The 16,006-nt window shown below is 53.7% G+C and overlaps 1 protein-coding gene across 2 annotated transcripts; it reads left to right on the top strand.

Moving 5' to 3' along the window:
• The first annotated feature begins 2,517 nt into the window (after positions 1-2,517).
• GDF10 (growth differentiation factor 10) lies at positions 2,518-15,787 on the top strand. Of its 2 annotated transcripts, none has more exons than XM_045437953.1 (3): positions 2,518-3,441; positions 11,919-12,841; positions 14,805-15,787. In XM_045437953.1, exons 1-3 carry the CDS (start codon positions 3,126-3,128, stop codon positions 14,994-14,996), a joined length of 1,431 nt encoding a protein of 476 aa, XP_045293909.1. In that variant the 5' UTR covers positions 2,518-3,125; the 3' UTR covers positions 14,997-15,787. The 2 variants fall into 2 exon arrangements, with proteins under 2 accessions (XP_045293909.1, XP_045293908.1); XM_045437952.1 differs by having other exon boundaries at positions 2,521-3,441; positions 11,916-12,841.
• The last annotated feature ends 219 nt before the right edge of the window (positions 15,788-16,006 follow it).

The following is a 16,006-nucleotide window of genomic DNA, read 5'->3' as shown; positions in this document are numbered from 1 at the left end:
GGAAGAAACCAAATGAGCCTCCCTCTCAGAACTGTACGCTTTGGTTTCTCCTTTACTCACACACCGAGCTTTTTAACTATTTGAGCTTCTTCGCTTCTTCCCTGGGGGTTTCTGAGCTTCAGGGAACCAGAGTGTGGCAGACAGACCTGGAAGACTGAGGGCCCCCAAACAACTTCTCACCTCTCTGAAGAGAGTCCTCCTCCCCATCCCAGTCGTCAAGTCCAAGACCTCGGGGCTCCCGATAAGAACAGTGTATGACGCCCCCAGGACCCTGATCCTTTTAGGAGGAAGCTGTCAGAAATCACAGCTCTCAGGACTGGAATCCACAGTCCGCCATCTCAACTTTTATTCCGAGCTACAGCCTGAGCTATTAAAAACAAAACCTTCTCGTTGGCAAGCTCCACAATTAGCCTCATTTCCCTGCTAGAAACACTGTTCTGCATGAGCTGAAATTGCACAGCAATTGTTTCTTGTCTTAGCGATGCTGTTTGCAGGCCGTGCTGGGAGCCAGCGAGGATGTGACCCGGTGGTAATCTGAATTGCTTCACCAAACACATTTTTATCCCATCATCTCGGCTACATGAAAGGGGGCCATAGTGCTCCAGTGTTCAAGACTTAAAGTCCCGCTGTTCAGCAATAAAATGAGGCAAGAAATATTAGCCGTCCCTGGCTGATGCCTTAATTCTTTCCCAACAATTCAGAGAATCTGTACCCTACAGGTTTTAGTGCTGGCTAAAGCCTGACCCTCAGGCTGGCTTGAATGGAGGGGGAATGAGTTAAGGAGAGCAAGAAGGCTTTAATGGACACAGATCCCGAATAGCCCAGCTTGTCCCGGCCTCCTGCGGACTAACCCTCCTTTTCACAGGCCTCGATTGTGTATGGCTCCAGCAGAGACAAAACTACCCATGAGCAGAGGTTACCCCCAGCCGGTACAGGTCAGAGGCATTCTGGGGGAGAAGGGGAGAGGAGGGGAGAGGGGAAGTGAGGGACACATGGAGAAGGAGGAAAGCAGGGGTGGGGGTGGGGGAAAAGGAGCTGTAAAAGTCTGTGTGGATCGTTTATAAGGGCAGATCCATCAAGTCTAAGGCTGTGACTTGATCATCTTACCTCCAGGCGAGCAGTTTTGAAAGCTGTTTCACAGAACAAACGGGAGCTACATTAACGGGAAGTTGAATGTGATGTGAGATAATTATCAAAATAAATAAAATGCTTCTCTATAGTCTTCCAAAAGCTACAGGCCTGAGGGTCAGAGGCTTTCAATAGGATGGCCTCTAATCAGACACTGCAAGATTTAAAAGAATTACAAATAGGTTGTGTTTTACACACTAACAGAAGCTTTTTCCAGCAATTTTTCAATTATTGCATTGTGAGCCCTCCAAGAAAAGTAACGATTCTGGCTCACGGAGCCCAAAGTTACCAAGTAAAGGGAACAGGGTGTTCACAAGTTTGCAAGCAGTCCTTTGAAATGTAGCATAGGCAGTATCCTAGATAGTTCTGGAAGAACATGGGTTTGAAGAGGTCCTTTCCTTCCTTCACAGAGATTTGTAAACTTTTTGTGTGGGCCTTGGACAATTTTCTCAGTCTGATGAAACCTGTGGATACTTTTTCAAAAGAGTTTTTTTTTTTTAATATACAATATACAAGGAAGCCAATTCCATTAAAATATAGTTATCCAAATATTTTTAGTATACGTGCTGCCGAAGTGAGCACTCCAAATATTTTTAAAAACAACTTTCCAACATAGTAATCTAACTGCCTTTTTATTCATTAATGGAAGTCTCAGGTATGTTTAATGCCACTGTGATTGGTTGCCTACATTTCTAGTATAGAAAATGCTAAGTTTCAGTTACAAGTTATTGAAAATAAAAATGTAAATTGTCCCCATCCAAGTTCACAGACCCCCAGAAATTCTCTCCATGGACAAGAAACCACACTAAAGGCAGGATGAAGTTCAGGACCTTCTGACCCAGGGCTAAGCTGAGGGGCAGTGGGCCAGGGACTCACTATCCTGTCACTTTATTGTGAAACCTTGGAAAATCTACTGCTTTCTCTCCTCCTGTCCTGACGCCTTGGAAACGTTTTGTAAAGCAATTTGAAACCACATCCTTCTGCAAGACAATCCTGATGGCTACTTGTCCAAAGATTAATAAAGACCTTTGATGTACTCCTTCAACAACTGGAATCGTTGTTGCCAAACACGGGTCAGTTAATGGACTAATTCTGAATTTTAATGAGGATCTGGTTCCAGTTGCCCTGGGTTGGTTAAGCTTTGGAGTTAGGATTTCTCTTTCCAGAGGCTGCCCGGGGAGGGTCCGTGTTCGCCTCACTCTTGCATTTTGGATACACACCGGCTAGGAGGCAACCTGGCATACACACACACACACACACACACACACACACACACACACATCCCCTTTCGGGTCCTCACGGGGGAGCTGTCATCTTGCAACTACATAGTCATCACATGCCATTACAGGGGCAACCCGGCAGGCGGGCCCCTCTCCCAAGGCCGCCCAGCCCCCCCCGCAACCCTGGCCAGGCTGTGGCGCCGACACACAGGAGCCGGCCCGGTCCGGGTCTCCGTCTCTCTGCAGGGGAGCGGGGAGCGAGCTCGCCCACGCCCACGCCCCCCACACTCCCGGGCGCACACTCGGGCGCACACCCCTGCGCGCGCACGCCGCCACACACGGGCGCACGCACACCGCAGCCGGGCCAGGGACAGCCGTGTCGGCGGCGGCCCCGCGTGGTCCCGGGCGCACAACCGGTCCCCCCGAGGGCGCCGCCGACCGCCCCGCCCCGCCCCGCCCCCCGAACCCGCGGAGCAGGGCGCCCAGTGGGCTGCAAAGTTTCGCCGCGCGAGTCCGCTGGGGCGTCGCGTCGGCTCAGGTTTGGCTCGGCTCCGCGGGGCTCCGGACGGCCGTGACCGCTGGCCCGCGGCTCGGGCGGCGAGGACGGACCTGCGCGCTCGCCTCGGGTCCCGCTCTACCCCGCGCCCCGCGCGGATCTCAGCATCCAGCGCCCCGCGCGCCCTCCCGCCGCCACAGGGTCGGTCCGCAGTCGCCGGTGCGCCCGCGAGTTCTCTCCTCCTCCCCGGCTTCGACCCTTCTTCGCCGCCGCCACCAACCATGGCCCGTGGCCCTGCTGGGACGAGCCCGGGAAGGCGGCCCCAACTGTTGCCGCTGCTGCCTCTGCTTCTGCTGCTGCTCCGGGACGCGGGCGGCAGCCACCCGGCCCCCGCCTGGTCCGCCTCGCCTGCAGCCTCTGATGGTCTGGCTGGGATCAAGGACCCCTGGCGGTCCCTGGGGGACGCGGCCACCACTCTGGGCCCCGGCGCCCAAGACATGGTCGCTGTCCACATGCTCCGGCTTTATGAGAAATACAGTCGGAGGGGCGCGAGGCCAGGAGGGGGCAACACGGTTCGCAGCTTCCGGGCCCGGCTGGGTAAGTAGAGGGGGCCCCGGGCACCCCCTCTTCTCCTAGTCCCCCTTCTTCACTTATTCATCCTCCCCTGCCACTGCACCCTCTTTGCTTCTTCCTTCTAGTCATAGACTCATTCATTCATTCGTTCATTCGCTATTCAGCAAGCACTTCATGCCAGGCTCTGAGACTCCAGTGGAGACACCAGAGTGGCAGTGACACAGAATTCCTGCCCCTAGCGTGCTGCCAAACCTGGGAGGGTGTCACACTTGTGTAGACATAGACCACCCCATACACAAAGCTTTAAGCGTAGGGTGAGATGGTACTGGGCTGGGGAAGCTCATGGTGGGTGGTATCCATGTCATAGGGATGAGTTGTGTTGGCTCTTGACAGATGAGAAGGCTCTTGACACTGAGTGGGTCCAGTCAGGTGGGCATAAGGCAGTCCAGATACTGCCGGACACGGCCCAGGCAGAGGACGTGAAGTTCTAACTGGGGCACACGGTGAGTTGGGTGGCTGGGCCAACAGAGTGAACTGAGAAGGGCTTTGGGTGCCTTGTCTTGGGTACACACAACTGAGACCTCCATGAAATGCAGCACTAACCTTAAATGTTCAGACCACAGGGCTTTCAGGAAGGGTCCAGAAGCTTGGGCAGTGGGGGCATCCTACTCCCTTCCCACCCTTGCCCCACCTGAGCAGATCCTTTCCCCTCTCCTCATTTCTTGGAGGGAGCTGGACAGAGGCCACTTAAAGAGCCCCCCCCCCCAACCCCACCCTGCACTGAGAGCACTTTGGGGCTGTGGCCTCAGGTATCAACTAGCCCTGGCTGGGCTACCACTCCAGGCCCTGGGCAAGGTGCAGCCTGGTGGCAGGAGTGGCGGGAAAACCCTGGTTGTCACGGAGACCACTCATGGTCACAGAATATCATTCCAGAAAATGTGGGTAGGGGTCCCTGCAGCCCTTGTGGGGGAGAAGACCATTTATCAGGAGAAAGAGTGTTGGTCTCTAAGGTCCCTCCTGAGGTGGAGGGGAGCAAGCCCAGCACTGGGGCCAGACAGGCTGGATCAGGTCGGCCACCTGTTGATTGCTGGTTGTGTGACTCAAGGTAACACCTATGGTTTCAAAGCCAGACCTGGGAAGCTTGGCCGTGTGTAACTGTGTACTGGGGACTATCTGCCGCGGAGAGGCCTGTCCCCCCACCCCTCACTTAGCAGACCACTTGGTCAGTGTTTCTGGGCTCCAACCGGATCTAACTCTGTCCTCCCCTGTACTTTTTATTCACCGCATGGAGTCCATGTCTGGAGCACCATTATTAAATTAAGCCACTCAAGAATTAGCCAGCATAAAAATGACCTCGGGCGAATCACTAAAGCTCTGTGGACTTTAGTGTACTCATCTACAAAATGGGCAGGTCATGCCAGTATCTTTCCTGTGGGGTTGCCCAGAGCCCAGCACTGGCCAGATGAGGTATTGGTGCATGTTGTTTCCATGGGAATACAAAGCATTTGTGTTCATATAGGTGAAGACTTGACCTTGCACCCACTGACGCAGTCCTCAAAGCCTTGTAGTTGAGGAAAGCAAGGCCAGCCAAGTCACTGCTGCAACAGGGGTGAGCGCGTCCACTGAGTGCACCCACTGCCGCAGCCCAGGCGTGGAGGTGCGTGGCCTTGTCTTTCCACTTTCACCGAATGGGGGCAGTAGAAGTAATAGCGAAGCATTGGATGTTAGCCCTGAGCAGGACCTGGAGACAGTACTTCAAATCCAGCCCTTCCATCTTACAGATAAGGAAACTGAGGCTGAGGTAGGGGGCTGTTCACAGTGGCACCTCCCATCTGCTGTCCCCACTGCTAGCATCCTCTTCCCACCTTCAGCAGAACTAAACCCGGGACTTAGGAGACAGAGGGCAGAACAGACAATTCTCTGGGAGATCAGAATTATTCTGGACCAGTGTGCGACTGACAAATGCAGCACGCTTGCTTGGAACCGTTTGACAGCCATGAATAGCAGCCCCAGCCAGCTCCACCAGCCTTACCCCTCTGGGCATGGGTTTCTTGTGCACACAGTGGGGAGGGGAAGATTCGGTGGGATGAGGTGGGTTTGTGCCTGACATAGTGTAGGCCCAGACAGTTTGGTTTCTCATCTCCTTCCTTCCATTCACACCAAGCCCCTCGCCAGCCCTCAGAGATGCCTGGTTTGTGACCCCGCGATCCAGCTGCGAGCCTGGGCAGGGCCCCTCGTCTTTGGGTGAGGCACAAATGTGGGGCTTTTAGCTCCGGCCCTCGAACATACTGGTACCATCCTGTGGCCTGACAGTGGCCTCTGCAGCCCCAGTGGTCTAGTCCCTGCAGCCACGTTCCTTGTTGCAATGGAACCACATAACTTGCATGCCACCACGCACCATAGCTCAAGTGCTGAGTGTGGGCTGTGAGCTGGACTGGTAAGGTCCAAATCCTGAGGCTGTGACCAGCGTAAGGGACTGAACTTGTCCACCACTCAGGTTTTGTTTTTCACTTCTAAAACGGGGCTAGTAATGTTCCCTTCCTTATAGGGTTTTTAAAATGAACTGAGGTATGTCAAGTGCTTAAGACAGTGCCTGGCACGTGTGTCCGTAATTTATTAGATGCTACTATTTTTGCTTCAGCCACCCCTGCCTCCCTCCCTTCCATTGCTCCCTGAAATGTGTCTTGTTCCCTATTAAGTCTACCGCAGTGGAGAGAGTTTCTGAGCCAGACGCTGAGGGTTAAGGTTAGGTATTCCCTGCCCCCACTGCCCCAAACAACTTGTGTTTAAATCTGAGCTTTTCCACTGACCTGTGTGAAATTGGGCAAGTTACTTAACCTCTCTGAGCTTGATTCTTCGTCTTTAAATGAGAGTAGTAATACATACTACGGATAGCTGCCAACAATGCCAAAAGTCACATTCATTTCAGTTCTCCCGAGCACTTCACTAGGTGGCAGGTGCTGCAAGGTCAGAGGATGCAAAAATGCAGACACTCTTGGCCCTGCTCAGAAAAATGCACGAGCTGGTGGGTCAAGGAGAAATAAGTGCCGTGCAGTGAGAAGGGGCTGTGGGCGTGTTTCGGGGGCCAAGGGACCTGATGACACTGACCCAGCAGGGAGAGGGCCAGTGGGGAGGGGCCAGTGATGCCTTCCCAGAGCAGGTGAGCAGACATCGGGGGGTGGGGGGTGGGGGGGGGGAGGCAAGGGAAGAGAGGGGGAAGAGAGAGAGAGCATGCAATAAATTTGTGCTCACCTGCAAATCATAGAAAATCACACTAAAGAAAAGAATCCATTGCTAATCACAAACCAGAGTTAATACATATATATTATAGTTTATATAAATGCATCACTATATTCTCTATATATGTAAAGTATCTAATAAGATCATATCCTTAACATGCAGGTAAAAGTTGCTATATCCTCGTTGGAAGTTACCTTTTACCCATTACTGGTCATCCCGAATTGGTTTTCATGCTTGTCCGCCATTGGCGATTTTCCCTATGGAAATGGCTTCCTCCTTGATGGGGTTCTTGACTTTTTCTGACTGATTTGTAGAGCTTTTTTGTGTAGTGAGGATATCGACTCTTCATCTGTAATAGATGATTTCCTTACAAAGCATGAGTGTGATGCGAGGGATGACACTGATCTGGGGCCACAGTAGCAGTTGAGGAGGGACCATGGGTAAGGACAGTGGTGGAGGGCTGCAGAGTTCAGGATGGCTGCGGAGAAACAGGACACAAAGCCAGTAGGAACTGCGGTTGGTCAGATGCAGGAGGAGAGAGGCTGTGACACTCTCTGGCTCCTTCTAGGGGTGTGGACAGGAGGACAGGGAGGGGGCAAGGACAAGGTGCCCTGAGCGTAGCAGTAGTTGGTGACACCACACGGCCAGTATGTTCTGAGCGTGTTCGGTGCCAGGCACCATGCCATGAGCTCTACAGAGATGATCTTACAACTTTGGGAAGTGTCTACAAATACTCTGCTCAGCTTAGTGTGGAAACTGAGGCAAAAAGAGGCCCCATGACTTGCCTAAGGCTCCATAGCTAGTAAGTGATGCAAGCAGGATTCCTCTGGGGCCTGCCTGAAAATAGATGCTTGATGCATGTTCGTTCTCTTCCCTCTGTGCCCATGGCTGGCCCATGGCTCCCTTCCTCCAGCTTCCATGGGTGCTTCAGCCTCACGTTCTCCCTCTGGTCTCCCTGTCGGCTGTTTCCAGGGCGGTGGATGAAGGGACAAATCCCATGTGGCTTGGGTTCTGTTCCTATAGGGCAGAGCGGTCTGAAGGTCCTCTTGTCCTGAAGGTTGGCCGGCAGGGTACCTGGGGGAACCCTTGGGCTAGAGCCACCTCTCCCCCCACCTCCAGTCCCATCCCCACTACCCTCGGAAAGGAGGCTGAGTGCTCACGAAGCAGACCCAGTTAGGGTTCTGAGATTTCAAAAACTCCAAGGAGAGATGGGTTTGTCTAAATAAAGTCAGTCCTTTCTTTCTCGGAGAGGCAGAATTCCAACCCATCCAAATAATAACTTGTGTTTGCAAAATGTTTTGCAGTTCACAGCACATGGCCTTTGTTACATTTGCTGTTAGGTAGATCACCATTCTATCTAGAGTACACAGGGGAGCGTGGCCTTGGGGTCAGACAGACCCGGGTGCTCTGCCCCTTACCAGCTGTGTGACTTTAGGCAAGTTAGATACCCTTTCTGAAGCTCCATCTTCTCTCAGAGAGTGAATGACCCGTCTGCTCTCCTCTTTGGGAAAATGTGGAATCAAACATGCATACATGCTGGAATCCTGGACCTCCATAACTGGTAAACAAGATTATTCCTATTTTAAAGAGGAGAAAACTGAGGCCCAAGAGAAAGTAACTGGACAAAGATCCTGCTGCCCCGTGTCTCCAGGGGGATTTGTATCATCTCTGTCTTACCAAAGAACGAGGTTTTCTGTCTTACCAAAGAATGAGGTTTTCTGTCTTACCAAAGAACGAGGTTTTCTGGACTTCTTTCAGGATGTGTTTGCTGAACCCCAGGGCAGCAGGCCAGGAATCACCCTTTGTTAACTGGGGCAGACAGATCTAGCAAAGACCCCACTCTCCCCCGTCATTCACCACGTACTTCTGAGTGGAAGTTTGAGCAGAGACCTGAAGGAGAGAGGGGGCGGTGCCTGCTGCAGGAGGCTTGATGGCCAAAAAGCCACAGCTGAGGCAAAGCCCTGAGAGAGGATGCTTCCTGTTGGAAGGACCAGAAGCCAGGGTGACTGGGGCAGAGATGGGGGTGGGGTCGGAGGCAGGCCAGGTCAAGCAGGGCCTCTGCAAAGGGGTCCAGTGTTGCTTTAGGGCCAATGGAGGGCTCTGAGCAGGGCAGTGACCTGTGAGTGAATGCCCAGGGCCTCCCTTGGACAGTGCTCTGCAAAGCTGTGACAGGGCAGCAGATGGCGTCATCACGATGGCCTGTCTATGGCCTGAGGTGGCTCTAACCACCTTTTCCAGGACCCCCCATCAGCCCAACACTTAGCCCAGAGTAGGAGTTTCCGAAACGTTTACTAAGAAAGGGAGGGAGGCACGGAGGGAAGCAAGAAAGAGAAAGGAAAAGAAGCATATAAAAGGAGGGAGAGAGGAAGGAGAAAAGAAGGGAGGGAGGGAGGGAGGAACTTTTCTTGCTGACCATGAGATATGGCACCAGCGCCGTTCACAGGAAATAGGAAGTTCTCTTGGGTGTTTCGCCTTTGAGGCCCAGGCTCATCCAAGCCCGGAGACTTCACGTAGGTTCCCCTTATCTCAGCCACAGCCCAGAGCCCCCTGCACTACACGACTCAGGAGCGGTCAGAGAGTAGACCCAGCCTGTGGCCCTTCGCAGTTGGGAGACGGGGGGACCCATCTCCACCCACAGTTCCCAGCAGAGCGGGTCTTCAGGCAGCAGGCTGCCTCATGAGGGACAAGCTCCTGGTGTCCAAAGGTGGCTCAAGCCCAACGGAGGAAGGACTCCTGTCCTGAGTGGGATGGATCAGGCTGCGTGACCTCAAAGGTGTCTCCCCCTCTCTGCAGTTCGGAGCCTTAAGAGAGGGGCAGCATTTACTGTCCCTCTCCTGCATCCTGGGCAGAAATACCCCTCAGGGAAGGCCAGCTCTCCTCTGAGGCTCCTTGGGGGCAGGCCTCCCAGCACCTTCCTTGGACCACACCTGTCTCAGGCCAAAGCTGCTGGCCCTGCCATGGTGGTCACAGCCGACCTTCTTCATAGACCCTGTAGTCCTTTAGCTCCACCACTAAGAGGGAGGCTGAGGGGCTGTTCTCTGGGAAGGCCCATCTCTGTGCTCCCAGTCTGCTGCTCACCAAAGGTTCTACGTTCCTAGGCCAGAGATGCTTGCTTCCTGCTGTGATGGGCAAGCTCCTTGGAAAGAGTCAGAGATGTCCATCCTAGAGCCTCTTCAGCATTTTCTAGCAAAGAATCTGTAGCAGAAAAATACGCTCAAATTGGATGAAAGAAGAAATACTTCATCTGCCTTGTGAGCTGGGTTACAACTCAGATAATTTGGATCACTGAGGGGACACTGAGTTGCTCGCCAGCCTTGATGTTTGGATAGAAGTGGGAGGGAACCACATTTAGGGGTTCTTCCTTGGTGCCTGGCACACTACATATGCTCTTTATTAAATCCTGCAGAGAATTATGTGAGATGGAGACCCGACTGTCTGTCCGGGGCAGATGAGCTTGGGGTGGTCCTGATGCAGCCTGGGGGCCTGGTTCCTGCAGCCCTTTCTATCCCGACGGGTGTGGGGGCTGCATTGTTGGGGAGCTTGCTCCCCACCCACACATCAACCTTAGATTCACAAACTGGCCTGATGGTTGGAATCCCCCAGGATGCTGTTCATAACACAAATTCCTTGACCCCTCTGTCCCTGACCCTCTGAATCAGCATCTCCAGGGAAGGAGAGCAGAGATCAGGAAGTTGGGGAAATGCGGAACTGGAGCCCGTAAAACTCCAGGCTGCAGTGTCTGGAGAAGCCAAGTGTAAATGGCCTTCAAGGCCCCCTGCACGGCTCCTTGTGTGTGGAGCATGTTGGGAGGCTGCCACTGTCTCCTGAGGGTTTGCTCCAAGGGGTCACAAAAGGCAGGGTCGTTAGGGTGTCATCCAAACCTTGATTGACATTTATCAGGCCCTCCTTGGATATGCTTTTCCTTTCCTTCCTCTTTCTCTCGTAGTCCCTTAAGAGTACACGACAATTCCCAATCAAATTATACCTTCTTCCTAATAGAAGGAAATAACCTTAACCTGAAGATTTCGGTTAAATAAAAAAAAAAAACAAATCCAAGCTGATTCTGTAGGTGCAGGTGTTAGAGAAGCTAAGGACCTGACCCATGCCCTTTGGGCCCAGTGTTCCTGCACACATACACACTCCCGTGCTTGGGGGCTCCGTCCTTCTGGCAACTTTTCCCAGAAGTCTTCACCAGCAGACAGACACCTGGCATCAGGAAGTAGAGCAGCTGGAGGAAGGCAGCCAACCTGGCGGCTCTGGTATCCCGCCAGCCTGCAGTCTCATAGGGAGGCCTTGGGAACGACCCCTCCCTCCTACTCGAACCTTCCAGAGGATGTGGCCATTCAGAGAACTCATGCTGCCTGATCTTGGGGCAGCTTCCTGGGGCCACCGATGAGGATGTTCTGCTCCGTGACCCTAGGGTTCACCTAGTAGAACCAAGAAAGAGGTGCCTGACAGCCTCAGGGATGCAGGGGCCGGAGCATTCTAGAGCTGCAAATGCAGTGTTTGAGGAATCCCAGTGCTTATCATGATCTGGGCCTCTGGAGAGCAACCTGGTCTTTGGGGACTCTGTTGAGTGGTTTTGTGCAGCCCTGATACTGCCCTTTCTTTGTAAAAAAAAAAAAAAGCTTTAAAAACCCTTAGGCAAAACAAATAGAAGACACACCCAAACAGCTGTGCCCTTAAGGCCAGTTTTCCTCAGAAAGCACTCAGAATGCAGGGAAAGTAAGGTAAGAGGGGCTCTACTTCATTCACGTCGTTTGGAAGAATGACTGCATTTGATATCTGTGAAACAGAGGCCTGGGCAGATACAGGAGGGGGGCTGTCAGCAGGGCTTGGCCCCAACCCAACCCATCCCAGAAACCTGATTCCACCTTATCTCCTCCACCAGCTGTCAGTGATGTTTGGCCATTTGTTCACTGAATGGCACTGGAGTGCAGGGAGAGGAGGCATGTGCGTTAGGGCCTGGCAGGCCTGAGCCCCTATGTGTCTACTACCCTTTGCTTGGAGCAATGGTATATTTATTGACAGTCCCCAACTGCTCCGACCTGTTTTTCATCCGTTCATTGAGGATAAGTAAGGGTACCCTCCTCAGTTTACTGTGAGGATTACATGAGATGAAGAAAGCCTGGCTGGCCTGGAGGTGCTCCCTAAATGGGCATTGTTCTTCCAACCTGGCCCCTGGTGGGAGACCCAGGGACCACCCGGACCTATCTTAGAAAGAACCTAACGTACTACGGTCTGTTCTTCCCTCACAGAAGTGGTCGACCAGAAGGCTGTGTATTTCTTCAACCTGACTTCTATGCAGGATTCAGAAATGATCCTCGCGGCCACATTCCACTTCTATGCAGAACCTCGGTGGCCCCGGGCACGAGAGGCCCCATGCAAGCAGCGGGCCAAGAATGTGTCCTGCCGCCTACTGCCCCTGGGCCTGCCCGCTCGCCAGCACCTTCTCTTCCGCAGTCTCTCTCAGAACACGGCCACACAGGGGCTGCTCCGCGGGGCCATGGCCCTGGCGCCCCCGCCACGGGGACTGTGGCAGGCCAAGGACATCTCCCCCATCGTCAAGGCAGCCCGCCAAGATGGCGAGCTGATCCTCTCTGCTCAGCTGGATCCTGGGGAGAAGGCCCCAGGGGTGTCCAGGCCCAGCCCGCACGCGCCCTACATCCTCATCTACGCTGACGACCTGGCCATCTCGGAGCCTAACAGTGTGGCAGTGACACTACAGAGATATGACCCCTTCCAGGCTGGGGACCCGGAGCCCGGCGCTGCCCCCAACAGCTCGGCGGACCCCCGCGTGCGCCGGGCCACGCAGGCCACTGGACCCCTCCAGGACAACGAGCTGCCAGGGCTGGACGAGCGGCCGGCGCACGCCTCCCACGCCCAGCACTACCACAAGCACGAACTGTGGCCCGGCCCTTTCCGGGCGCTGAAGCCGCGGCCTGGGCGCAAGGACCGCCGGAAGAAGGGCCCGGATGTGTTCATAGGCTCCTCGAGGGTGCTGGACTTCGACGAGAAGACGATGCAGAAAGCCCGGAGGAAGCAGTGGGCCGAGCCGAGGGTCTGCTCCCGCAGGTATTTGAAGGTGGACTTCGCAGACATCGGGTGGAACGAATGGATCATCTTGCCCAAGTCCTTCGACGCCTACTACTGCGCCGGCGTGTGCGAGTTCCCCATGCCCAAGGTAGGCTGTGTCTGAGTAACACCGATGCGTTCAGCCCCTTGTCTGTCTGTGACTCTCCGCACGGCCCCTGCCGGCAAGTCCCTCTGCCCTGGGACCTGCTTCCTGTCTGTAAAATGGGGATTGGAACACCTCGCATCGAGTCAAGGTAGGGGACAGGTAGGCAGAGGTCCTAGAGCAGCAGCCTGTCAGGTGAATACAGCCCACAGACAGACGTGGTTTGGCTGTGCTTTTGAAAGTGCTGCCTTAGTTGAGTTTGAATTTTAAATCAGAACATTGCTTCGTTTGAAAAGGAGAACCCATCTCCTTAGGTGTGTGTTCCCACATAGCAGCTGCCTTACAAGGATTGAGTCCATGCTGCCCCCCTGTAGACAGGACAGGCCTCTGAAGCCCCTTCCTCACCAAGGCTCTCATTTCTGTTCCTGGCCTGGAACTCAGGGTGTTGGCATCTGTGACCAGTGGAGAGTTGGCCTCAGTGGCTTCCTGTATGGACTCCCTGCTCCCCGCCTCCCACTCGGGGCAGGGACCCACAGGACAACTAGCTTTCACTTGTACGAGTCTGCAGGAAACAGCGCATGAGGCCATTGTGCTGGCCCTGGGGTTCCAGAACCTCACCCTCCCTCCAGTCTGGGTTGTGGCTCTGTCCATCCAGCTCCCCACAGCCAGAGCTGTGGTGGGCTGGCTGCCAGCTGATGTCGCCCCTCCCCATAGTGTGCACGCTTTCCTCCAGCTTAGCTCCTCTGCTGAGTTCCAGGTCATTCCTTCCCCTTCCAGAAAGGAAGTCAGTGCATAAATCCAATTTGAATGTAAATAAATCAGTCAGCTGGGAAATCCCAGCCGCAGACACAGGCAGCATTAACCTGTTTGGGAAATTAAGGGGCTTTTTTCCTTAAAGCCATGCATGTGCAAGAGAGAGGAAGGGAGGTGCCCAACAGGGAGACAGGTATTGGCCGGAAGAGCCTAGTACAGGCCTGGACAGATACAGGATGAGCAGTCGGCAGGCTCCAGCTGGCTGACCCAGCACTTACCTTATCAGTCTAGCTGGCTGCCTGCCGCCTTCCCTGACAGCAGCCTGAACCCACAAATCAGATGTCCCTCCTTTCACCTCCCCACGCAAGGGGGCTTCCTCATGAACGCACTGTATATAAAACTTCCTTTGGCCCGAAATGAGCTGAAACTCCCGTGGCTTGGTCTTGTTTCTCTTGTTGGAGGTGTGTGAGACAGCATTCCCTGTGTTTGTGGCTATGGCCCAGGCTCTTCTGGGTATGCGACTCCGCCTGGGGAGGGAAAGAAAACCCGCGTGGCTCCTCCAACTTTCCTTGACTTTTGGCTGCTTCCTAACTGAGCGGTCTTGATCAGGTTACTTTGACATTTGAAGCTTCCATTTCCTATTAGAATTAAGGTAGTCCCACCCCATACCACGGATACTATGACGAGATGAAGCAGCCCCTGACATCACTCCCCCCGGCCCCCCTGCAGTCACACCTTTCTGGGAAATGTCCATTTCCAGCCCCATCATGCTGGCGCGCCCACGCCTGCGGGCCTTCCCTTCCAGTGCTGAGAACACCCTCCCACTGGAAGCATGTCTGAACTCCTCGGGCTGTGAAATCTGGGCAGCTGTGGCCCAGGCAGAACAGCTAGGCATCGCCCTCTGGATAACTCCTGCCCAGTTCCAGGAGCTCCTTGGGGATGAGCGACGCACAGGTGCCCCCAAGTGGCCAGTGCCATGAAGGGATGTGTCTTCCCTCCGGGAGACGTGAGGGGCAGGAAGGCCCGAGGCCCTTGCACATCTCCTTGGGATGCAGTCTGTGGCTGACTTCAGAGGAAATGTGTGCCCAGCCCCGGAAAGTCACCTTTTCTCCTAGATCGACACCTTTTCTGTGGCCTCAGTCAAGGACGCTCTGGTGGCGCAGTGGGTGGGTGAGGGCAGAGCGCCTAGGTAACCATGCCCTTTCCTGCCTTGCAGATGGTCCGCCCGTCCAACCACGCCACCATCCAGAGCATCGTCAGGGCTGTGGGCATCGTCCCAGGCATCCCAGAGCCTTGCTGCGTTCCCGACAAGATGAACTCTCTTGGGGTCCTCTTCCTGGATGAGAACCGGAACGTGGTTCTGAAGGTGTACCCCAACATGTCTGTGGAGACCTGTGCCTGCCGGTAAGACCAGCCACTCCGGGTGGAAGGAAATCTCCGCCCCACCCCACATCCAGCAGGGTAGCATCCTCAGGGCCTTCTGGGGTGAGGCCTTGATGAGGGATGCAGCTGTATATGTGGGGCAGAGCTCAGAGGCACCCTGGCTGGGTCCCAGAAAGATCTGTCCCCTGGGACACATTCTGGGGTCTCTCATTGCCAATGACTTAGCCCCCCTACAATGCCAGTCTGAATCCCCTGAAGGAATCTGGGAATTAGGGCTCCCCTGAAGGCTGCCCATTGCCCATCCCCTCTGCTCTGAAGACCTGAAAGCCGGATGTGTCTGTAGTGTTGGCTTTTGTGACCATCATCTCAAAACCTTGGGAGAAGACTGCAAACTTGAGGGCACCTGCTGTCTTCACAAGAAAGAACCTCTGTTTAAAGAATCCGTTTAAAACACTCTGGGCCACATACTGATTCTGGAAAACAGGGCCTAAATAACGGTATAAACTTCCAAACTCTGCTGCAAAAGCTTTCACAGAAGCCGTATGCACCTATAACCAATTTTGGTTTCTTTTTCTTAATATATATTTTATTTTAAAACAAAGAGGAGGGGGTGGACGCCATTCCCCGCAGAGGTAATCGTGCCGGTTAAGTGTGCATTGTTTAAACATGTTTATTGAAATAACACCTACAATAATATGTTGGAATACTAAAAAATAACCAAGATTTTTATATTTTTGTAAATTATACTTTCTATACTGTAGATTGTGTATGTTATGTGTTTTTATGGGATGCTAATAAATTAAAGGTACAGTGGTATCTTGAAAAACTGAATGTCACCCATTCCAAAATATGGAAGGATCCCTATCTATAAATATGACATCTTGGGGGCTGCTGGGGACACAGCCTCCTTTAGGAGCAGAGCCGCACCCCCCCCACCCCAGGCCTCTTCACACCTTCTTGTCTCTATCCTGAACTCCAGAAAACAGCTACTCCTATGCCTTCCAGTATGCTGCCCACCCACTTTGCCCCACAGGT

Source organism: Leopardus geoffroyi, chromosome D2, assembly GCF_018350155.1.
Source record: "Leopardus geoffroyi isolate Oge1 chromosome D2, O.geoffroyi_Oge1_pat1.0, whole genome shotgun sequence".
Taxonomy (NCBI): Eukaryota; Metazoa; Chordata; class Mammalia; order Carnivora; family Felidae; genus Leopardus; species Leopardus geoffroyi.
This window is presented reverse-complemented; position numbering and strand designations above follow the sequence as displayed.